The sequence below is a fragment of the Primulina eburnea genome, chromosome 3 (genome assembly GCF_022965805.1).
Source record: "Primulina eburnea isolate SZY01 chromosome 3, ASM2296580v1, whole genome shotgun sequence".
Lineage (NCBI taxonomy): Eukaryota > Viridiplantae > Streptophyta > Magnoliopsida > Lamiales > Gesneriaceae > Primulina > Primulina eburnea.
In genome coordinates, this window is record NC_133103.1 from 45,240,444 (window position 1) to 45,264,753 (window position 24,310).

At 36.5% G+C, this 24,310-nt stretch overlaps 2 protein-coding genes across 2 annotated transcripts; one reads left to right on the forward strand and one right to left on the reverse strand.

The window, feature by feature from the left end:
• The first annotated feature begins 1,177 nt into the window (after window positions 1–1,177).
• On the forward strand, window positions 1,178–4,192 carry LOC140827630 (probable pectin methylesterase CGR3). The gene is made up of 6 exons (XM_073190384.1): window positions 1,178–1,496; window positions 1,660–1,699; window positions 1,882–1,920; window positions 2,389–2,763; window positions 3,363–3,418; window positions 3,653–4,192. Exons 1-6 carry the CDS (start codon window positions 1,365–1,367, stop codon window positions 3,803–3,805), a joined length of 795 nt encoding a protein of 264 aa, XP_073046485.1. The 5' UTR covers window positions 1,178–1,364; the 3' UTR covers window positions 3,806–4,192.
• Window positions 4,193–4,235: 43 nt separating this feature from the next.
• Window positions 4,236–9,962, reverse strand: LOC140827628 (branched-chain-amino-acid aminotransferase 2, chloroplastic). The gene is made up of 10 exons (XM_073190383.1): window positions 9,701–9,962; window positions 8,930–8,994; window positions 7,773–7,950; window positions 7,119–7,295; window positions 6,907–7,038; window positions 6,709–6,807; window positions 6,226–6,342; window positions 5,794–5,889; window positions 4,735–4,847; window positions 4,236–4,463 (listed from the first exon to the last, which is right to left on the reverse strand). Exons 1-10 carry the CDS (start codon window positions 9,767–9,769, stop codon window positions 4,349–4,351), a joined length of 1,161 nt encoding a protein of 386 aa, XP_073046484.1. The 5' UTR covers window positions 9,770–9,962; the 3' UTR covers window positions 4,236–4,348.
• Window positions 9,963–24,310: the final 14,348 nt, after the last annotated feature.

A 24,310-nucleotide genomic window follows, 5' to 3' on the forward strand; every position in this document is an offset into this window, starting at 1 on the left:
AATCTAGAAAACTAAGTAAAATATTTCATTTAGTTTATAAGTTTTCACTTAAAATATTTTAGTTATTTAATATTTTAATCAGTGAAATAGTTATGACTAGTGATGTATGTAACTAAAATGAATAAACTTAGGGCATCTCCAACCCAGCGTCAAGGGGAGAAGCTCCAATGGGAGGTGCACTATTATTAGATATATTTAAATAATATTTTTTTATTATTATAATAATTAGATATTTAATAATAAAAATTAAAATATCTAATTATATAAATTTATAAATATATTTTTAAATAATTTTATAATTAAACATCTAACACACAAATTTATTGAATAATATTTAAAGATTCAAGTACACAGTTAAAATAAAAATACAAATTTGAAATCAGATAATTTAAATGCAAATATAATAAATGATAAACAAACTAAATCATCAATAATTTTAAAATGTAATTATAATTATATCACTAAATTTAAAAATTATACATTTAATAACTAATATTAATATTAATTATAATTATATTGTTAAATTTATAAATAAATTGTAAACAAATGGAATATTCTAGGAATATATTTTTTAGTGTAAGATTTGAAGTAAATGTGTTGGAGATGAATGTTATATTTGTTGCAAAAACTGCACTATTTTGGTGTAGAAATTGCACCAAAATAGATTTATGGGTTGAAGATGACCTTATAAAATAGAATACGTCTCTTGTGAGACGGATTCACGAATTTTTATTTGTGATACGGGTCAATCCTACCGATATTCACAATAAAAAGTGATATTTTTTCATGGATGACCGAAATAAGAATCTGTCTCATAAAATACGACTTGTGAAACCGTCTTACATAAGTTTTTGTCAATAAAATAATACATTAAATACAATAACAATGACATTATCGAAATTTAGAAAATTTGGAAACAATTTTGTAAAAATATTTCTTATTTAAGAGTTTATTTATTGAATTTACAAATATGTTAAATATCTTCCATAAAAAAATTATAATATCAATAATTTAGGTTTGTTACTGATTTTATTCGAAAATTTTAAAGATTTATTTTATCCAAATATATTAACAAGATATTTTAATTTAAAAATTAAAACAATTTTATAAAATGTTACAAAATAAATTATTTTGACATAAAATCCAAAATCTCAACATGCAATTTGGGCATGCATCACCAAAACCCACTCTTTCCCCTCACATTTCCTCTCGATTATTTCTCAAAATCAATCGCTTCTCGTTCTTATTTTGAATCGATTCCGTTTCTGAATACATCAAGATTAAACATACATACGATTCTGTTTTTTTTTTTTTTTCCGTTTCAGTGAAAAATAAGCCGTAAATCAGCTGAATTTTCGTGAAAAATGGCCGTGGCAATGGCGAGAAGGCCAGTAAATCCGTCTCGACGTGTATCTGAAAGTGTGGCACCTCCATTTGCGTCTTCCCTTCGCTCAAGATCTCGTTCTCACCCATGTTTACTGCTAGCTCTTATTCTGGTATCATAATCTTGTTTCCTCTGTTGCTAATGATTTGTTTTCTTTTTGTTGTTTAGATATTTATGATATGTTATTGATTAGAATATGCAAATTCTGAGTAGAATCTGCAAATCTTGGGTGCATGTATAGATTCTGATTGTGGATTTTAATCTGCGAATTTCAGGGAGGATTCCTTCTCATACGTTATTTCTATCGCGGTCAAGGTTCGATGATTATTATTTTCCTTTCATTTTTGGATGATTTTTATTTGAGCTGTTGATTTTATGGATCGAGTGATTGATTTGGTTCATTAATGAATTTTCTGTTTTTGTTGTTTCATATTATGTATTAAATTCATGCATAGCCATGTAACGATATGACCGATGTTTCATGGTTTTCCTGATAGGTACTTCTGGAGCCAGTAAAATCCTCACTCGGGTAGAAGGTAATTATAGCTGTTGGTTTGCTACGGCTTTCCCTATACTCTCCTTGATTAGTTTCGTTATCTCGGAACCAAGACTCTATCTTCCTTTGTGCAGCATGATTTTGATTCAGACATGCTTAGCATTTTGTCTTCCTTTGAAACGTTACAGTCAGTTTTATTTGGCAAGAGTATCAACTGAGCTAAATTTTTTCAAATTTTTACCAGTCAATTTTTTTCCTAGTGCCTTCATTACTAATCTTGATTCTCAAATATTTGGTGAAATATCATTGGTCAATCATATTGCGTTTTAGTTAAATATGAAATATAACATGCCTGCCACTGCCACCCTGCTGCTCTAGCAAAGTTGGCCGCAAACATTCTTATCTGTTGGCCAATTGCCTTTGTAAATGGCACGTACGGATAGAATAAAAGGTGTTTGTTGGAATATAGCGTATCATCGAAGGTTAATTGATTATGTTTCTTATGCAGGTGATTTCTCATGTACTTCAGAAGTTCAACAAACAATTCCGATTTTGAAAACAGCATATGGAGACAGCATGCACAGGGTGTTGCATGTTGGCCCTGACAGTTGTTCTGTGGTTTCAAGATTGTTAAGAGAAAAAGATACTGAAGCTTGGGGTGTGGAACCTTATGATATAGAGGATGCTGACCGTACTTGCAAGAGTTTGGTGCACAAAGGCTTTGTCCGTGTGGCTGACATCAAGTTCCCTCTTCCCTATAGGAAAAAATCATTTTCTCTGGTTATTGTCTCGGATGCGTTGGATTACTTGTCTCCAAGGTATCTCAACAGGACTCTTCCTGAATTAGCAAGGATAGCAGGAGACGGCCTTGTCATTTTCACAGGTAAGAGAAATTATGCTGCCTCTTTACTAGAGGTAAGAGAAATTGTGTTGCCTCTTTACTAGGCTCTGGTTTTTATTCCCTTGTGTTTTTAGAGCTTCTTTTCCTTGAGCAAACCTTACCGGACAGCGATGACATAAAATCCATTAATTTACGGGGCAAAGTCATTGCAGTTTCTCCTTGTAGACATGAATTTAGAGAAAGATATGCACATCGGAATATTAATTGGTGATAATAAGGACTCGAGATTTAGAATCTATGAATCCAGTTTAAGTATAAAGGTAGCTTATTGATTTAGTGATGATTTCACATAAAGAAGTGGGCTGAGGTAATGCTGATTTAACAGATTTCTTTCCTTTACAGTACCATCTTGCGTATGTTCAAGAGTTAAAAGGCGTTTGAGGCTATAAAAAATCAATATCACTTAGATTATTGCAAATCTAACCAAGCTTCCATGCCTCCTAGTCTTCTGTTTAACTCACTTATATTCTCGATCATAGAATGCTCACAGCCTGTATTTTCATGCTAAATCTTTTCAAGAATTGTATTTCATAGGCATCCTTTACATCTATATTAATATTTCTTTTATTATAATTTTATAGGATATCCTCATCACCGCAAAGTGAAAGTTGCTGATAAAGCCAAAAATGGACGATCAGTAAGTGTACTATCTTGCACCGTATTTACCTCTTTCCTGATCATTTTTTTGCAAGAGGTCCTATCACTAGATTAAATTTGCAATCAGAATAGTTAATAACATTTTATTTTTGTGGTGTGGTCTGGTGTATTATAGAAGAAGGGAAAATCTATGATAAATTTAAAGCACCCCTCATTTTTGGTAATTTAGGCAAGAGCTTATCTACTCTTTTGAAACTAATGAACTTGCATGTAGGCTAAATTCAGGAGTTTGACTTGGTGGATGCGATATTTTGTTCAAACAAGCTTAGAGGAGAATGCAGCTATCGTCAAGAAGTTCGAGCAAGCTGCCGCAAAGAGATCTTATACTCCTAGCTGTCAAATTTTCCATCTTAACTCGTACAGTTGACATTCGAAGTAATCAAGTCGAATATCTTCCAGTGATTCTTGGACCTCGAAGGATAACTAGTATCCAGTTAATGATATGATTAGATAAGAAGAATTTGAATCTTAAAGCTGTTTCAAGGAAAAGATGGAAAGATCTCAGAAATAGTGCCTTTCACTTCGTGCCCGTATTCATATTATTCGATCCAAACATAGGATTATTGCAAAATAATATCGCACCCCTTGATTTTGTTAGCTGGAGTTCAATTTAAGTCACCAGTTTGGATATTGTTGTTCTCACAAATTTCAATTTGTTGGGGATCATACATGTTTTTGGTAGAAGTTTACATGAGAATCATACAGAAAATTTCATTTCTTTTGTTGTAGACGTGACAGTTGGTTTCCTTAATTGAGAAATTTGATGGATTTTATTACAGAATCAATTATCATAATGGTTGTTTTGCAAACTCTAAAAATCATTCAATTCCAGACCAACATTCACAAGTTTACAGTTCAAGAAAGGGCCAAAAATAGTAAACCAAATTTCTTTTTTAAATGAAAACAGAACTCAATCAATTTCCACCACCCATCCTCTTTTGTCTTCAACAATGCCTTTCTGGATCCCAACAAGTCTTGAATACAGTTTCTGGCACGCAAGTTGATCATTCACCTTGTATTCCCTCCTAAGAAAAAACAATTGCGTATCGGTTTAACGAGAATGGATACATAAAAGGTATACCACATTTGCTCTTATGTGGGCTGTTCACAAGTTAGCAAACATGATACTCTGTGAGGATCCTGTACTGAACTAATCTTGAATGTACTGAATGAATCAAGTGCAGTTCAAATCTAATGTTCATGTGAAATTAGCATTCAACAGAAGAGCAGTGGCTTCATTAACATTACTGGTTTAAGTTGAATTCTAACAGTTGTTAGAGGTCTATGAATCCTTACATGTTACCCTTGTAAGCGATACTTCCTACCGGAGCAACACCAACTGCCGTCCCTGTGCAGAATACTTCATCGGCGTCGAGCAACTCTTCAATTGGAATGGGACGTTCCTCAACCTGGCCCAACACAAAATGTATTTAACACAAGGTGTAGTATATTCAAAACATGCAGATGGAAAGGCAAATTCCCTTCTATCATGACATGCACGTGATACCGGTGTATGGATTTTTCCAAGGAACTTTTGGTGATACTCCAATGCAATTTTTAAACATCACAAGTTACTTGTCAGATCCAAAATGTTAAATTTGATGATGAAAAATATGTTAATTTTATTAGTCAAAACTTGGGCTTTTGTTCCAGAAAACAAGAGCAAACACTGAAATAACAAAGATATCGATTCTGCATTACTTTAAGATGTCATAGAGCAATAGAGAAATCTAAACCAGAGCTTCGGGAACAAGGAACTGTTCAAGCAAAAGGATCTCTTCAGATCCAACGGAATGATCAGCTGAAGAGATATTTGTCCACAAATCAACGATTAAGCTTCAATTGTGTTATATGAATGAAATGAAGTCTCAATAGAAACACTTACCACAAACATTGGCAACCTTTTCCAAACTGTGTAAAATGACTAGTTGACATGACAAAAGCAATCTGCTTAAAGGTCTAGATTTAGGCAATCTATATCGTGCCCACGGTCCTAAGGGTTCATCCACAAACTATGTGTAGTTTACCATTAGAGATTTAGGGTTCAACGGAAGAGTTATGGGGGATTATTTTGTTCTAGGAAAATATATGGTGCAATAGATCACATCACCTTCAAGCCTCTATATTGATTGTTTGTATTTTTTTCAGAAGTTTCAGCCTCATTACTTGTCTGAATGTAATATCCAAAATCAAAAGATTTTTCACAACACACGTCAACACCTTATCGACCCAGCTTATTTCTTAGTTGTTTTTAAGATTTGCATATGTGCTCAGAAATAGGAGGTAAGAACTCAGGCTATTGCATCTTGAACTTTCTGATTTCTTGGAGACTGAACTGGTTTAAGCCAATATTACCTGGTAACCGAGATCAGATGCAATATCCATGATGCTTTTGCGCGTCACACCTTCAAGAATAGTTCCATTGGTTGCTGGGGTGGAAAGAATATTGTCCTGTGCAAGTGATTAGAATCTCATCATGTAAATGTAAATACATTATATGTGCTTCATTCTTTACATGTTTTTTTGTATTTCTTCTGAAAAGGAATGAACTGCAAACAGCAGAAGCTTATTATAATATAAAAACAGAAATGTTGTAGCAAAGATAAATTGTTGAAACTATTAAGCCGAAGGTAAACATTTTGAGCGATCGCAATTATTCGACTATAATGAGACTCGTTGAATAGCGTCAGTTCATGTGAAAATAACTGAACCATGGTAGTTTGCGGTGACGACATGAAAAGGTTTATTCACTCAACAACCTAAGTTATATTTGTATGAGATTAATACCTTCACCATGAACACGTTGCAGGAAGAGACCTCTTCAATGTTTCTCTTATTCACTGAATTGAGGTATAAGACATCGGAGAACCCTCTGTCTCTTGCTCTACGAATAGCTCTCAAAACCTACAAGCTCCGAAGACATCATGGTCATACGCATGGACAACTCAGAAAAAATGCAGAAAATTCCTTAATTCAATGTATTGGGAAGAATGGAAGGCTGAATTCTAAAGTATAAAACGATTGCAGAGAAACATCGAACTCGAAGAGTACAATATTTAACCTCCAAGCACACTACCTCTTTTCATTACTTTATGTTCTATTTTCTTTCTTAAGTGATATATAACTAAAAACGAATCTGAGAAACGACTATCCGATGATACGGGTGAAATTGTAGAACAATTGCAGACCATATTTGTCCATTTTCTTAAATTTGGAGTGCAACTCAATGGAAGACCTCTATCAAATACATGGAAGAAAATACGATTTTACCGGAGCATAATTGGTAATGGTTTTAACGCCTCCAGCTCCACCATGCATTGCTCGATGGAACTCATCTTCAACATACAATTTCAAGGGTGCCGTACCTTCCTGAAACACCAACCAAAAACAAGAAAATACATCAAATCAATGCATTTCATAGACATTTTTCAATGACACAGAGTAAAAAAAAGAAAAACTTAAAGCAACCTTAAAATAGTTCCCAACAGGGGAAGCATACACAAGAAAAGTGTACTCAGAAGATGGTGCCAAACCAAGCACAGCTCCACTTCCAATGAGCAGAGGCCTAATGTACAAGGACCCTTTTCCCGCCGGAGGAATCTGCTCCAATTCAAGAAAAGAAAATGAAAGTTGAAGAAAGCTCCATGGCAAACAAAAGCAGAAGAAACGAGAGTAATCACCCATCGCCTGTTGGAAAGAGCAGTTTGTTTAACGGCATCAACGAATTGGTGGATCGAAGGGGAAGGCATGCACATTCTTTCTGCGCCAATCTGCATGCGGATCGCATTCTCCTCTGGACGGAACAGAAAGATTCCTCCATCTTCTCTTCTGTAGGCTTTTGTTCCTTCGAACAGCCCCTGTTGCAAATTTTCACAACTAAATAGCTACTTCTAATCCTTTATAAGCTAGCTAGCATGTCTCTAAAGATTCAGGTGGGTATGAACATTGGTTTTAAGATTCGATATCTTAATAAATTATCGGATGATTAATAGACTAGAGCAACAGATAACTTGAAAGTATACACATTCCAGGTGCTGTCTCATTCAAAGATGGCGCTAATGATAATTATCAAGTTCAAAATATTAAGGAAACGAGTTGGTGACTCATTCGAAATTCGACTAATGCTTGTTTTTGGAACTGATGAAATACAAAATGAGGCATCTCCTTCGTGATGATCAAGTTCAAAATCGACAGACATTCAAATTTGAGTTGCAAGCTCATAGGAAACATCTTATGATGAATGATGATACATGCCGAATATCATTTATATTTTAGAAACATAAGAAATTAAATAAAGACATTAATCTCATAGTCATGTGAATAAAAATGGGGACCTGGCCATAGTTCAAGACTCCGGCGGACGGGCTCAATTCGATGTTCCCATAGCGGCTCAGCCGGCCTTGCTTGAATTGCTCATCTTTCCCGCACTTCATCTTGTACATGTAGTCCGTCTGCATTAATCCGAACCCTAGACTCTCCCAGTCGATATCGACAACTTCTTCGTGATTTGGGCTGCATCGTTACCAAAAGTATAAAATTTAAAAGTAGTGGCTCGGGTACCATTAGAATAGCAAATTTCCAATTATTCCTTTTTCCAACTCATCAATTTCAATGTAACAAATGGAAATAACCATACAATCAATCATGCATTCAAAAAATCCCCAAGTCTCATCAAATATCATTCCTATACTTATTACAAAAGTGATTGGTATTTGAGGAAAAACTAAAAATAAAATTTAATCAATTCACTTATTCCATGCAATCATACTTATTTTTATTATTTGGATTTGTGGTCGGAACCAGAAATATGGCTCTGTCAGACTAGAATTTTAAACTCTAGAATCTTTTAATATTTTAAATTGATCTACCTGGGCTAATATCATATTATTCCAAAATTATACAAAATTTACATATAATTTTTTTAAAAAAAAATTGGAGCCCAGGTATAATTTCATGTGGCTCCGCCACATTCGCATGCGTACACTTCATGTGGAAATGTAGTACACTTCATGTGGAAATGTGGTACTAAAAAAGTACCCAATGACTAAACACAAAAAAAAAATCGACGGCTGAGGATTGAAGGTCAATTTCCCGTTCGCATGCTTGATATATAAATATAAATAGATTTAAATTTTCACCCGATAAATATTCATATTTTAACAAACTTCTCGAGATTAAAAATATATATATAATAAATAAATACAACTATAAATACAGATAGAAAAGCTACTCAGAATAATGACGTGGGATAGTTTTATATCTTTAAACTTTAAATTATTATTATATTAAAAAGACAGAAAAATTAATTATTCTTACAACATAGACATATGTACACCACCACACGTGGAGTTGTCACGAAACTTCATATATTTTGCCACGTATATAAAATACCTAATATATTCATTCTACAAGTTTTTAAAATAATTATTTCCAATTATTTTAAAAAATCCACATATATATAAATAAATAAATAAATTAAAAAAAATCCAACCTGCATGGTTCACATAATTGTGATGCAACGGACGCAGCCTGCGTTGTGAAATAGCCAGCTCCAATCTACACCAGGATAAATAAATATTTATGTTATTAAATAATTTTATTATTTAATTTTAGATTTCGATTTCATTAATAAGATTCGAATGATAAGATGATAGAATTTTTAAAATCTAATATTTAAATTATCATATTTACGTATGAATTTGAAATCCGATTATTAGATTTCATGAATCCGAAATCTCTTCCTTTTATCAATTGACGCGACATTTTGTATTCTAAAAAAATTCATCAGTGGAATTTTTTCTCAAACTTATCAACATCAGAAATTTATTTCATGATCATTATTTTTTGGCAAAAATTTGTGTGAGACGATTCACGGGTCATATTTTGTGAGACGAGTAAAATTGACTCGTGAATATTGGTAAAATTGACTCGTTTTATCGATAAAAATTCGTAAAACCGTTTCACAAAAACGACTTTTTTTTAGAGAGCTGGAGTTACGTGTGGAAACAAATAATCTTTAACTTTTTTCCACTACAATTAATATATTTATTTAAAAAAAATAAACAAAAAAATAATATTCCAAGTGGCAAAAGTATTCGACCGACTAAATAAAAAACCTTTTTCTTTTTCTCCAAATTAAACACATGCAAGTGAACAATTTCCGGGTGAGTTTGAGGATAAATTAATAAGGTAGAATGACATTTTTTTGTCGTGATTTCACACAAATTTACCATTAATTTTTTTTTAAAAAAAGAAAACATACCTTTGTTCCATAAATTTCTGCGACATGCAACCGAGGAAACCTCTGGAAACACGCAATCCTCTGCATCATTTGTCCCACAAATCTTATTTTTCTCTGGCCCAAATTTAGTTTTCTAAAAATAAAAGAAAACGAGAAGGAGCAAGAATCACAGATTTATATATAAGCCGTGAAAATTTTGTTGAGTATTCAAAATTTGGGTAGCTAGAGAGGCTGAGTGTGTATGTATGTATGTATGTATATATGAGATGGTAGAGGAGAAGTCTGATGAATGAATTCAGACGAGGCAATCTGCGTGATTTATTTATATGGGGAAAAACGATATTATATTGTGGAAATAAATTATTATGTCTAATTGACGTGGCACCACTTGTTTGATAAGGCCAAATTAAGGAGAGGAAAAAAAAAGCAAGAAATTTTAAATTAGAGGATTGAATTTTCGCCAAAGCTTACAAATATAACTGAATTTAACGGAAAATTGTCAAGTTTTTTGTTTTTATGATGTTTTTTTGTTACAGTTGTTGGTTGAAAATTTCTCCACTCTGATTATAAGAATTGAAACGTGGTGTTTGAGTTGCTATAAGACTTAAAAGATTTGAGTTATATCATTATCATCTGACTATAATTTTTGGTGAAACGACAAACGATCGATATTATAATAATGAATACTTGATTTGTGTTTTCATAGTTTTTGTTATAATATATATAGCACCTTAAGTTTTGGTGATTGATAAATAAACAACATCGAACTGTTGTAGGATCCAACAGCTCTTTAATTGTAAATTCAAGTTTTTTAAAAGTCGTTCAGACTGTATCAAGAGTTCAAGTCGTCCACGCAAGGAAGTCAAGCCCTAGTACTTCTTAACTCTATCTACAAGAGATCATAATCTGACCGAATTAAAGTTCTATATGTAGTACACATATTCAAAACGTGTAACTCCAAACTTACCGCATGCGATCAAATCTGAGTGAATTCAAAGTATAAAATCTGACCCAGCTCTGCAAGAGCAACGATCAGACTAAAGAGAACAAGCTAACCATTGCAATCCAGAAATTCGATAATGCGGAAATGAATCCCGTTGAGACCCTTAAGAAGTTTGATAAACGATTTAGTAGTATTGTTATTGAAAGATTATCTCTTGGTAAAGAATACTCTACCGCTAAATTTATTTAAATGTTATGACAGCATTGCCCAAAGAATAAGATGTAAAGACTGTGGCTATAAGCGAGTCCAAGGATCTCAATAAAATTGATCTGCAGAACTTGTTTGTTGATCTTAAAGTTTATGAGTTTGAGCTGATACTCCGGAAGAAGAAAAGCTATCAACTTCACAAAGAAAAGTTCTAACTGCCACAACCCCAATTCCAACCGCTAACGAAGAAACTTCCATTAGAAAATCTACTGACCAAATAAGCAATGATGTTATGTCCTTATTTGTTGGCAAATTTACTAAGAAAAATCAGTCTAAATTCAATTTTTATCGTAAAAAAAAGACCGATATGATGAAAATAAAGTTTGCTTTAATTGTGGAAAGTAAGGCCATTTTATTGCATATTGTAACAAGCCAATGAAAGATGATAAGAAGTCTTTCAAAAAGAGACGTGGTAAAGATGACAGAAGATCCTACACGAAAAAGAAGGATATAAAAGAATTAGTTGCTGAGGAAAGCAAGAGCAAATATGCTGACTCAGATCAATTTAGTTAAGAGATTTCCTAATGTTAAAGTGATGATGAGAAAGTCCAGCGTCTCATGGCATATGTTAAGCGGAAGCCTTCGAATATTTAGTTGGAAATGGCCAATGACATGATATTTAATTTCACTCTGATGAATTCATACGAGATGATCTTTTCACAGCACTGCATGATATGGTGGATGACTTTAAAAGACTATCGCAATTAATTGATGAAGCTAAGGTAGAAAGAAAAAACTAACAAATAAGTCAAACAACTCTAGTTGTTCGCAGCGAAAGGAATTCGACAGTTTGAAAAAAAAATCAATCTGCTAGCGGCTGAAAATGATGACATGTGAAGAGTGTTCCAAGCAAATATTAATTGAAATAAATGGTTGACACTTCTAGTAAATTCTTGAAACAAGTCTTCTACCTCAATTGAGAAGATGCACGAGTTACAAAAATAAGTCGGTGATATAATTGGGCTAGGGTTTGGCAACAATGAATGTAACTCTTTTGAAGTAAATACCCAATTGTGTCTACACAAAGGCAACCCCAAGATGATAAATTTTGTTCGATCTAGCACGGTATAAGAATATGATCATCACGGAGGTTCAAGTTAACCAGAATGTAAATCTTGAGAACAGGGGCAAGCATTGTGGTTTAGATTATGTTGAACCGGAGGGTTCTAGGTCCAATCAGACATGGTTAAAAATTAGACAAAGTCAATCTGGTTACAACAGCTCGATATGGTCTTGCAAAAAACTAAGTCCAACCTGACATTACTCTCTGAAGGGAAAATCTAATTTTTACTATAATTGCAGGTCGGTTCAAAAGAGATATAAAATAGATGAGAAGAATGAATGACCCAAACATCATTTTGTGAGAAAGAGAACACAACACACAACATGTAGTGACCCGTTCCAGAATCACCTACTAATCAAGAACTAAGCATGCAATTAACTTAATTAATAACAATCAGAGATAATGGCGGAAAAGGTCAACAAATGAAAGTTATACAACCCAATCAAAAATCCAGAACAACTCAAATTAAAATGAAAGTATGCGGTACAACCATATCGAATCAAATGGTACTGAAGATCTAAACCAACCGGTTACTCCACGTCCTCAACATCCTCCTCCTGAGCCATCCAACCTGAGGCCTGCCCCGTGGGAATGGGGTGTCCAAGATAAACAAAACCGAGGACGTGAGCGATAAGAACGCCCAGTACAAAAGCATGAGTATACAAGCCTATATGAAATACACATGCTATGATATGATACCAGGGTAGTCAAAAACAGGAGTCACAAAAGATCTCAATATGCTTAGTCTAGAGGCGCCAAGTGGATAGTGCCGCGCGGTACTCCTCTGGGTCACTGCATCCACTACAAGATCAGACGTGGACCTAAAATGTCCCGGATCACCGAAGCCCTCCGGACCCGTCGGCCACTGTGTACTCTCGGTGTCCATGCGTCCACAAGACAGGGCTGAGCAGCCCCACAAGATATAGCTTATCTCGAAAGAGATACAGCTCAACAATAAAGGCTATCTCGAAAGAGATACGGCTCAAGATGAAATGTAACATGCAGTAATAAACGTGACATAATAGCATGCATCATATGACATATATCAATGCACCAAATAATCATGCAACACATATAAGAATGTATACTCGACCAGGATATCTCGGATAGTACTTTCGTACCTCAAACCAGCAGATCCTAACAATCCGCCCTAGAATCAAGCCTGCGTCCGCAGCCCACTGATGTCGCTATCTCCCAACTAGAGCACATCTCCGCTACAAAACCAGTAGCTCCCCGCTAGTGCCTGAACCTCGGGAAAAGACTAGAAACCAATCGGAAACGACTAAAATGCTCTGGAACGCTCGGACTTGGCGAGTAAGAAGTGAAGCCTCGCGCCTCTATTTATAGCCAACGTTCGGACGATCCGATCCACTTCGGAAGCTCCGATCCGGTACACTTCGGACGATCCGAACCCTGCATGTCTTCTACGTGTCCAGCCACCTGGCTCGGACGATCCGAACCCTGATCGGACGATCCGAATCCTGCATGTCTTCCACGGTTCCATCCACCTGTCTCGGACGATCCGAATCCTGATCGGACGATCCGAACCCTGATCGGACGATCCGAACCATGTTCGGTCCTTCCGATCCCACCGAAATATAATTAATCCAATAATTAACTCAAATTAGGCATCGGGATACTACATTCTCCCCCCCTAAAAAGGATTTCGTCCGCGAAATCGTGTCTGAAGAATGACAATTCTGAACAACAATACATTCAACTTAAGAATGAAGTACAACCGAAAGTACAACTGAAATTACAATCATAACTGAAAATACTACAACTAGAACAACTCTGGATGCTCTGACCGCAAACGACTCTCTAGTTCCCAAGTGGCTTCTTCAGTACCTCGGCGCTGCCACTGCACTAAGACAAGAGGAATGATCTTATTCCGCAACACCTTGTCTTTGCGATCTAGAATCCGAACTGGTCGTTCCACGTAAGACAAATCCGAATCAAGTTGAACTTCAGAAGGATGTAAGATGTGAGACTCATCTGCTACATATCGTCTCAACAAAGATACGTGGAACACATCATGAATACTTGATAGGTACGGCGGCAATGCAAGTCTGTAAGCCAAATCTCCCACGCTCTCCAATATTTCAAATGGACCAATAAATCTCGGAGACAGCTTACCCTTGAGACCAAATCTCAAAATCCTGCGAAAAGGCGAAACTCGGAGAAACACTTTCTCACCTGGCTGAAAATGAAGAGGTCGACGCTTGGTGTTCGCATAACTAGCCTGTCGATCCTGAGCAATCTTAATCCGCTTCTTGATTACTGCAACCTTATCAATAGCCTGCTGGACTAACTCCGGTCCCTCAACATGTCGTTCCCCAACTTCATCCCAGAATAATGGAGTACGACAACGTCGCCCATACAACGCCTCAAATGGTGCCATACCAATACTACGATGATAGCTGTTGTTGTACGCGAACTCAAACAAAGGCAAATGATCCTGCCAAGCGGTTCCGAAATCCATAACACAAGCTCGCAACATATCCTCAAGTGTACGGATAGTCCTTTCTGTTTGACCGTCGGTCTCTGGATGATAAGCCGTACTCAAACTTAGTGAAGTACCCAATGCTGACTGGAAACTACCCCAAAATCGTGAGGTAAAACGAGGATCTCTGTCACTAACAATACTGACTGGCACTCCATGCAAACGTAAAATCTCTTGAATATACAATCGAGCCATACGATCGAAAGTGAAATCACGGTTATATGGCAGAAAATGAGCAGACTTGGTGAGTCGATCCACCACTACCCAAATAGCATCACTGTTCCTCGAAGACAATGGCAAGTGAGTAATGAAGTCCATCGCGATATGCTCCCACTTCCATTCAGGAATAGGTAAGTTCAACAATAATCCTCCCGGTCGACGGTGCTCTGCCTTAACCTGCTGACAAACTAGACACTTGGAGACAAACTGATAAATGCTGCGCTTCATCCCTTTCCACCAAAATCGTGTCCTCAAATCTTTATACATCTTGTTGCTTCCCGGATGAATACTCAGCTTGCTTCGATGAGCCTGAGACAAGATCTCTTCCCTCAAAGTATCATCCTCTGGTACTACAACCCGATTAGACAAACACAGAAGACCATTAGACTGATAATGGAAATTACTATCTCCACCAACCAACCGAGCTAATCTCTGAGTCTTGAGATCAGACATCTGAGCATCTCGAATCCGAGTGAACAAAGTTGGCTCAGATAAAATGGTAGCAACACGAATGCTCTCCATACCTTTCCGATGTTTGAACTTAAACCCCAACGAACAACAATCCTGGACAGTACTAGACATAGCACTGGTCTGAAGTGCAGAGGCTCTCACCTTGCGACTAAGAGCATCGGCTGTGAGATTCGCAGAACCTGGATGGTACTTGATCACACAGTCATAATCTTTAAGTAGATCCATCCAACGACGTTGTCTCATGTTCAACTCAGCCTGAGTGAATAGATACTTCAGACTTTTATGATCAGTAAAGATTTCAAACTGAACACCGTACAAATAATGACGCCAGATCTTTAGCGCAAACACAATAGCAGCTAATTCTAGATCATGAATAGGGTACTTCTCCTCGTGAGATTTTAACTGTCTGGAAGCATAAGCGATCACATGACCATTCTGCGTCAACACACACCCTAAGCCTTGAAAAGAGGCATCGGTGTAAACACTGAAACCATCAGATCCTGACGGTAACGCCAAAACAGGTGCAGAAGTCAGAAGTCGACGAAACTCTCTGAAACTATCTTCGCACTCAGATGACCACTCAAATGGAACATCCTTCCGAGTAAGTTGCGTCAATGGTCTAGCTATCTGAGAGAAATTCACGATGAAGCGACGATAATACCCTGCCAGACCTAGAAAACTACGAATCTCGGCCACTGTCGTCGGACGTGACCAATTCAGCACTGCCTCAATCTTGCTAGGATCCACAGAAACTCCTTCCTTGGAAATCACATGACCAAGGAATACTACACGATTAATCCAGAACTCGGACTTACTCAGCTTAGCATACAATTGCTTCTCGCGAAGAATCTGCAACACAATCCTCAAGTGATGGATATGCTCTTCCACACTGTGAGAATAAATCAAGATATCGTCGATGAAAACCACAACAAACTGATCTAGAAAATCCCGAAAGACACGGTTCATTAGATCCATGAACACCGCTGGCGCATTTGTCAATCCGAATGGCATAACTAGAAATTCGTAATGCCCATATCGAGTACGAAATGCAGTCTTGGAAATATCATCATCTCTGACTCTCATCTGATGATAACCCGATCGCAAGTCAATCTTGGAGTAAACAGAGGTACCCTGAAGCTGATCGAACAAGTCATCAATACGAGGTAATGGATACTTGTTTTTTATCGTCACACGATTCAGCTGGCGATAATCAATACACAATCGCATCGATCCATCCTTTTTCTTGACAAACAAGACTGGAGCTCCCCAAGGTGAAACACTCGGGCAAATATAACCTTTATCAAGAAGATCCTGCAATTGCTGCTTCAATTCTCTCATCTCTGATGGAGCAAGACGATAGGGGGCACGAGAAATCGGTGTAGTCCCTGGCATTAACTCGATGCCAAATTCCACCTCTCTAATCGGAGGAAAACCAGGAATCTCATCTGGAAAAACATCAGGAAACTCACAAACCACTGGAATATCATCTATACCAACACTACCTGTGGACGAATCAATCGCATAGATGAGGTAGCCTTCCCCGCCCGACTCTAAAGCACGACAGGCTTTCAGAGCAGATACCACTGGCATCGGAGGTCGCGCTCCCTCACCATAGAAAAACCAACTAGAGCTCTCAGTCGTACGAAACTGAACAAGCTTCTGGTAACAATCCACAGTAGCTCGGTAGGTAGTCAATAGATCTATACCCAAAATACAATCAAAATCTTCCATCTCTAGGATCATAAGATTTGCAGTCAATTCGTTACCCTCAAAATCTAAGGGACAACCCATCACTAGACGCTTTGCTAACACCGAATGACCCATCGGAGTAGAAACGGAAAGAATGACGTCTAGAGAAACATACGGTAACTTATGACGCTTAACAAATCGTGCAGAAATGAATGAATGTGATGCTCTGGTATCAATAAGAACAAAAGCATGAATACCGCATAAACAAAAAGTACCTGCTATAACTCTCCCTGTCTCATCTGCAGCCTGATCCTGGTTCAGCGCAAATACCTGACCTTGGGCACGAGGTCGAAGATTTGAACTACCCATTGCCTGACCCTGCATCCTCTGCTGAACAGTCGTCTGAGATCCGGAACCAGATCCTGCTCCACCTCGCAACTGAGGACAATTCTTCTTAAGATGACCCATCTCTCCACACTGAAAACAAGCTCCCGCGGCTGATCGGCACTGCTCCGATGGATGGTTCTTCCCACAATGCACACAAGAAACCTTCTTCTTACCAAAGCGAAAAACACCGCTAGACCGTGATCCAGATCCAGAAGAAGAAGAACCAGATTTCTTGAAAGACTGAGATCGAGGGCTCAAAGTACTCGGAGGTCTAGAAGAAAGAATAGACCTACCACGCTGGAGACTGATCTCTGCCTGGCGACACCGGTTCACTAACCCATCATAAGAAGTAGGATTATCGCAGACAGTGACTCGATCAAAGATCTCCTGGTTAAGACCCTGAAGGAAATGGTCATACTTGGCCTCAGAACTGCCACTAATATGAGGAGCAAAGGGTAACAACTCGAAGAACTTCTGCTGATATTCATCAACAGACATACTACCCTGCTTAAGATTCAGAAGTTCAATCGTCTTTGCCTGACGAAGGGCTGGAGGAAAGTATAGCTGCATGAAAGCTGCACGGAAATCGGCCCAAGTCACCCTACCCTGAGACTGGACTATCGGCGCAGAAGTCGATCGCCACCACTTACGCGCACGGCCCTCGAGAAGAAAACTAAGGGTCTCCATCTGCTGCTCTTCGGTGCACTGGAATGCACGGAAACAACTCTCCATGCGCTCTAACCAATCCTCAGCATCATCGGGAGTCTCACCACCGACTAAAGGCTTAGGCCCCATCTGAATGAAACGGTGCATCTCAAAACGCCTAGGGCCATCCCGACGATGACGATGTTCACGATGACGCCTACGATCATCCTGGTCACCCCAACGACCTACACTCCCCTGACTACTCTCATCACCAAAGTGGTCAGCCATCGCTACAAGATAGAATGGGGAAAATGGTAAAATGGTCAACGAAAATCCCAAAACAGAATCTATATCCCAAAATCATATGCATGCTCTGATACCAAAAATGTAGTGACCCGTTCCAGAATTACCTACTAATCAAGAACTAAGCATGCAATTAACTTAATTAATAACAATCAGAGATAATGGCGGAAAAGGTCAACAAATGAAAGTTATACAACCCAATCGAAAATCCAGAACAACTCAAATTAAAATGAAAGTATGTGGTACAACCATATCGAATCAAATGGTACTGAAGATCTAAACCAACCGGTTACTCCACGTCCTCAACATCCTCCTCCTGAGCCATCCAACCTGAGGCCTGCCCCGTGGGAATGGGGTGTCCAAGATAAACAAAACCGAGGACGTGAGCGATAAGAACGCCCAGTACAAAAGCATGAGTATACAAGCCTATATGAAATGCACATGCTATGATATGATACCAGGGTAGTCAAGAAACAGGAGTCACAAAAGATCTCAATATGCTCAGTCTAGAGGCGCCAAGTGGATAGTGCCGCGCGGTACTCCTCTGGGTCACTGCATCCACTACAAGATCAGACATGGACCTAAAATGTCCCGGATCACCGAAGCCCTCCGGACCCGTCGGCCACTGTGTACTCTCGGTGTCCATGCGTCCACAAGACAGGGCTGAGCGGCCCCACAAGATATAGCTTATCTCGAAAGAGATACAGCTCAACAATAAAGGCTATCTCGAAAGAGATACGGCTCAAGATGAAATGTAACATGCAGTAATAAACGTGACATAATAGCATGCATCATATGACATATATCAATGCACCAAATAATCATGCAACACATATAAGAATGTATACTCGACCAGGATATCTCGGATAGTACTTTCGTACCTCAAACCAGCAGATCCTAACAATCCGCCCTAGAATCAAGCCTGCGTCCGCAGCCCACTGATGTCGCTATCTCCCAACTAGAGCACATCTCCGCTACAAAACCAGTAGCTCCCCGCTAGTGCCTGAACCTCGGGAAAAGACTAGAAACCAATCGGAAACGACTAAAATGCTCTGGAACGCTCGGACTTGGCGAGTAAGAAGTGAAGCCTCGCGCCTCTATTTATAGCCAACGTTCGGACGATCCGATCCACTTCGGAAGCTCCGATCCGGTACACTTCGGACGATCCGAACCCTGCATGTCTTCTACGTGTCCAGCCACCTGGCTCGGACGATCCGAACCCTGATCGGACGATCCGAATCCTGCATGTCTTCCACGGTTCCATCCACCTGTCTCGGACGATCCGAATCCTGATCGGACGATCCGAACCCTGATCGGACGATCCGAACCATGTTCGGTCCTTCCGATCCCACCGAAATATAATTAATCCAATAATTAACTCAAATTAGGCATCGGGATACTACACAACATCACCTGGTTCAGTACATAATCGCACTCTTTTGGACACACACACTAGTAAGACTATTAGGTTAATACAAGTTTTGGTCCCGAAAAAATTACTCCTTTTAGGACCCAACTGGATTTGGGTACCAAAATCATATTTTCAATGATCACTGGAACTAAAGAAGAAGATTTCTAAAAAATCTACCTAATTTCTGAATAGACACATGACTTGTGATAACAAGTTGTTGTCCGAGATTATTGGCCAAAAAAACCAAGAATCGCATTTGGTGATAACTATAAGAGTAAGATTATCCATGACAAGATAATCATTAAAAATGTATTATCATTTGAAAATCTTTGTTATAATCAGATTAACATTAGACAAATTTTTGACAGTTGTTACATATTTGAGTTTCATAAACACACATATACAGTTAAATATGCAAATTGTGATGTTATAGCTAATCAAACTGCGAGAAAAAAACACATATAAAGTTATATGGAATTATTATAATCTTACTGCCCCCACGTGTGTTTGTTGCTTTACATGGTATTAAAAATTGGTTATGGTATAAACAACTCAATCATTTAAATTTTAAATCTATTACCAGTATTAACAAGAAAAAAGTGGTCTCAAGGTTACCTAACATTGATTTTATAAAAGATAAGGTTTGTTTTGTATGTTAGTTAGGTAAACATGTCAAATCAACATTCAAAAACAAAGGAAGTAACTCAACCGCTCGATGTCTGGAACTTTTACATATGGAATTATTTGGTCCAATCCATGTAATTAGTTTAGGGGGAAAGAAATGCACCTTGGTGATTCTTGATGACTTTTCACGATTCACATGGTGATCTTCTTGAGTTTTAAAGATGCAGCGCTACCCAGAATATCATGCTCTTAAAGAGATTACAAAATGAGAGAACTACAATGGTAGATAGGATAAGGAGTGACATGGGCACTAATTTTATTAACAGACTTCTTTCAACCTATCTTGAAAACAATGACATTAAGTATAATTTTTCAACTGCAAGTTTACCTCAATAAAATAGTGTTTCTGAGGGAAGAAACATAACTCAAAGAAGCGGCTCGAACCGTGATAACTAGAAATGATATCTCTCAAAGATTTTGGACCTGATTTGTCAACACTAGATGCTATTCTTAGAACATATCAATGAATAACAAGAAAAATGGGAAGACCTCCTAGGAGATCTGAATGTCAAACAACCCGATATTTTATATTTTCACGTATTATGTTGTATGTATTTCTTTCACAATAATGAAAAAACTCATTTAACTGCTTTGATGCTAAATCTGATGCTGGTGTATTTTTAGGCTATTCTTCCATTAATAAAGCATATAAAGTTTATAATTAAAGAACTCTAATCATTGAAAAATTTGAACAGTGCATGTGGTATTTTATGATCCTCAATTTGTCAAGATAATAATAATAGCTATATACACGATTTAAGCAACATATTAGATTATACTAAAATTGATTCTAGCAGTGATCATGTGATAGATTTAAGAAGAACAACTGGAATCATCCTCGAAAGAAAGTCCAACCAACAATGAAGAAACTGCTCGGAATCAAGTTGTTGAAAGAAATGAACCAATAAACATTCACCAGTAAAAATACATCCAAAAAGGTTGATAGTGAAAATAATGAAGATACAACAATCCAAAATCCAGATTAAATCCATTTTGACCAAATATCCGATGGAATAAGAATCATTCACTCGAGTTGATCATCAATAACTTGACCGCTCCTCTTAGAACTAGAAAGCAAATGAAAGACGAGTTCATCCATGCTGCTTTTACGTCTCAACTTGAACCTAAGAAGATTGATGAGGCCTTAGGGGATTCAAACTAGATATATGCTAGATGGGTTTTAGAAATAAAATGGATGAAATTATTAAGAAACAAAGATACACTAGTAGCTCAATGTTATAGACATGAAGAAGACATAAATTTTGATGAATCATTTGCTCTTATAGCTAAACTTGAGCTCATTAGCATATTTCTTGCATTTATTGCTTTTATGGACTTTAAAGTATATCAAATGGTTGTTAAGTCAACAATTCATAACGGTCTACTTAATGATGAGGTGTATGTTGATCAACCTTCTGGCTTTGTTATCACATTATCCAAGTTATTTTTCAAAAATTGCGGAATCTTGTCAGTCTATAACAATCAGTTTAACTGAATACAGTTGCGAAAATAAACTGACTGAAAGATAGAATAAATAACTGAAAGAGTAACACGAAGATTTATGGATGTTCGGAGATTCAATAACTCCTACGTTAGCCCTTCTATCACAAAGATATGATATGCACTAAAAGACTTTGATCAATACAAAAACTTGTATAGACTCACTTCAGCTTGGACTTAACACTGCCAAATCTGAAACTCTTACTTTGCTAACTTTCTCACAGTTCTCAACTGGACTTAGTATAACTGATCTAGTCAAAATCAAATAAATTATACAACGATTTGTGCTAGTAAGCTCAAAAAGTAGCCTCAAATGCTACAGATAAATCGAATAAGAGTGATCTTTTGATTCTTGAGTGAGATCTATAAATTTAGCAGGGTAACGGCAAGCTTGAGAATAGAATGATCGCTTAGTTGTTCAAGTGTTGTTTCTCAACTGCTTTCCTCACTTATTTATAGGCTTCTCTTGAATGGTAACATTAAATAATATTTGAATCTTTATATCCGTTGATTGCCAAGTCAGTATTCTTCTGACAGTTGTACACTGTAACTCTGAAATGTTGTGTTCCACTACGAGTTGCAGTCTGCTTTGTACTATTGTCGGTTGAATGTCCTTTTCAACTAATGGCGTGTACAGCTGAGTGATCAGCTGATATGAAGACGATGTAAGATCTCAACTGAATATATCAACTGATCAGTCAGTTGACTATGTAAGATTCAGTTCGACTGGTAATCTTCAGTTAGGCAACTGTGATTTCGTGATCAGTTAGTCCAATAAATTAATCTTAGTTTGTCAAACCACCGAAATTAAGTTTCCAACAAAATGACATTTCATTTACTCATTGAAAGTCATTATTTGTCATTATATCTCGTTTGAACTGTTTTATTGTAACTTTTCTATAAACTTGCAGTTTGGTTTTGTCTTCACCAAAAAGAGATTAATTGTTAGAATATTTCTAGTGCCCTAAGTTTTGGTGATTGACAAATAAACAATATCTATTTCAAGATCCAGTTTCTCTTTAATTGTAAATTCAGGTTTCAGAAAGCTGGATTTTTTAATCTGTTTAAATAAATATTAAGAGTTCAAGCCGTTTACGCAAGGAAGCCAAGGCCACATTACTTATGTACTCTAATTACAATAGATCATTTTTCAATATGGCCGAATCAAAGTTCTATATGCATTACACATGTTCAAACTGTTTAACTCCAACCGTAATGCAAACGGTCAGATTTGAGTAAATTCAAAGATACTACAAGCCAAGCCTTTTTTGATAAAGTATGATGTTATAATATCCTATCAACTCCAAATGACAGAATGTTTCCAAAAATTTCCTAAGTCAATCAAATTTTTAGAGGCTACTAGAGCATAAAACGAAAAATGTAAATGAACATTAATTGGTATTAATTACATTGTACTATAATGATAATGACAAGGTCATATTGCTGAGAACAAGTACAGATGATCATTGAAAAGTAAATCTGATCATTGAAACTTTTCCACTATATATATGAAGACTTCAAAGAGAAGAAACTACTGAGCTGATTAATTATTTTCTCAAGCTTGCATACTTCTAATATTTTCTAGCATTCTTAAGCTTTCATAACTCAAGCTGCTCACATAGCAAACGCCTTTTAGAGTACATCAAATTTTCAAGGATTAATTCCTGCTATATTACAAACTCAAGATGTCAATATGATTGTTGGGTTATTTGTATTGTTTTCTGATGAATCGGGTGTTTTAAATATTAAGATCTTGTGAAGCGATAACTAAAAGTTTCAATTTAGACAGTTATAAGTCCTAACTGAGGGTTGTGACAAGACGTTATAAAACCAAAGTATTTTAGTGAAAACCTTCGTATGTAGAAGAAGGAATGACATTGGAGTGTTATATCCGAACACCCATAAAACATTTGTCTCATTTCATTATGCATTTTATATTCTGGCATATTAGTTTCAAATCTTTTCTTGTTAACTGTCTTATATATATTTTATCACTAGTCAACTCAAACTATTTCTACACTTGATTTTTTTTGTAATCTATCAAAACTATTCATTCAAGACTATTTTTCTTAACAACCTAAAAACTATTAATAACATCACAAAGTTTCAAAAATTATTTTAGAATTTATTAACTTCCCCTCGAAACTCTAATCCGATCCCCAATGTTTTTTTTTTTTTTTGTTTTCATTTATTTGAATTATAAAATAAATATATGTTATGAAATTTTTTCCTTTTTTATTTTATTATATTGTACTATATTATCAAGAATATTTATAATAACGACAAAAAATTTCATGGTTTTTTTTTCCCTTTTCTTATTTCATCATTTCAAATTACCATTTAATCAGTCATTAATTTTTACAATCATACCATGATTTCATTTAAATGTAATCATTTCAAATCAAAGTATATCTCTTCATTACTTTTTTACAATTATTATATTACTTTTATTTGGATATAAATCAAATTAATTATAAAAGTACGATACAAACATACAACAAGATAATACAAACATACAATGCATGAGCCGACAAACTAATTTGAAT

Bases quoted from the DNA above. Each gene is read 5' to 3' on its own strand.
- LOC140827630 (XM_073190384.1), top strand. From the start codon at position 1,365: ATGGCCGTGGCAATGGCGAGAAGGCCAGTAAATCCGTCTCGACGTGTA. The intron at 1,497-1,659 runs GTATCATAATCT...TGCGAATTTCAG, and splicing joins TACTGCTAGCTCTTATTCTG to GGAGGATTCCTTCTCATACG. The intron at 3,419-3,652 runs GTAAGTGTACTA...ACTTGCATGTAG, and splicing joins AAGCCAAAAATGGACGATCA to GCTAAATTCAGGAGTTTGAC.
- LOC140827628 (XM_073190383.1), bottom strand. From the start codon at position 9,769: ATGATGCAGAGGATTGCGTGTTTCCAGAGGTTTCCTCGGTTGCATGTC. The intron at 7,296-7,772 runs GTCCCCATTTTT...AATTTGCAACAG, and splicing joins GAGTCTTGAACTATGGCCAG to GGGCTGTTCGAAGGAACAAA. The intron at 4,848-5,793 runs GTAATATTGGCT...GTGTTGGGCCAG, and splicing joins CATCTGATCTCGGTTACCAG to GTTGAGGAACGTCCCATTCC.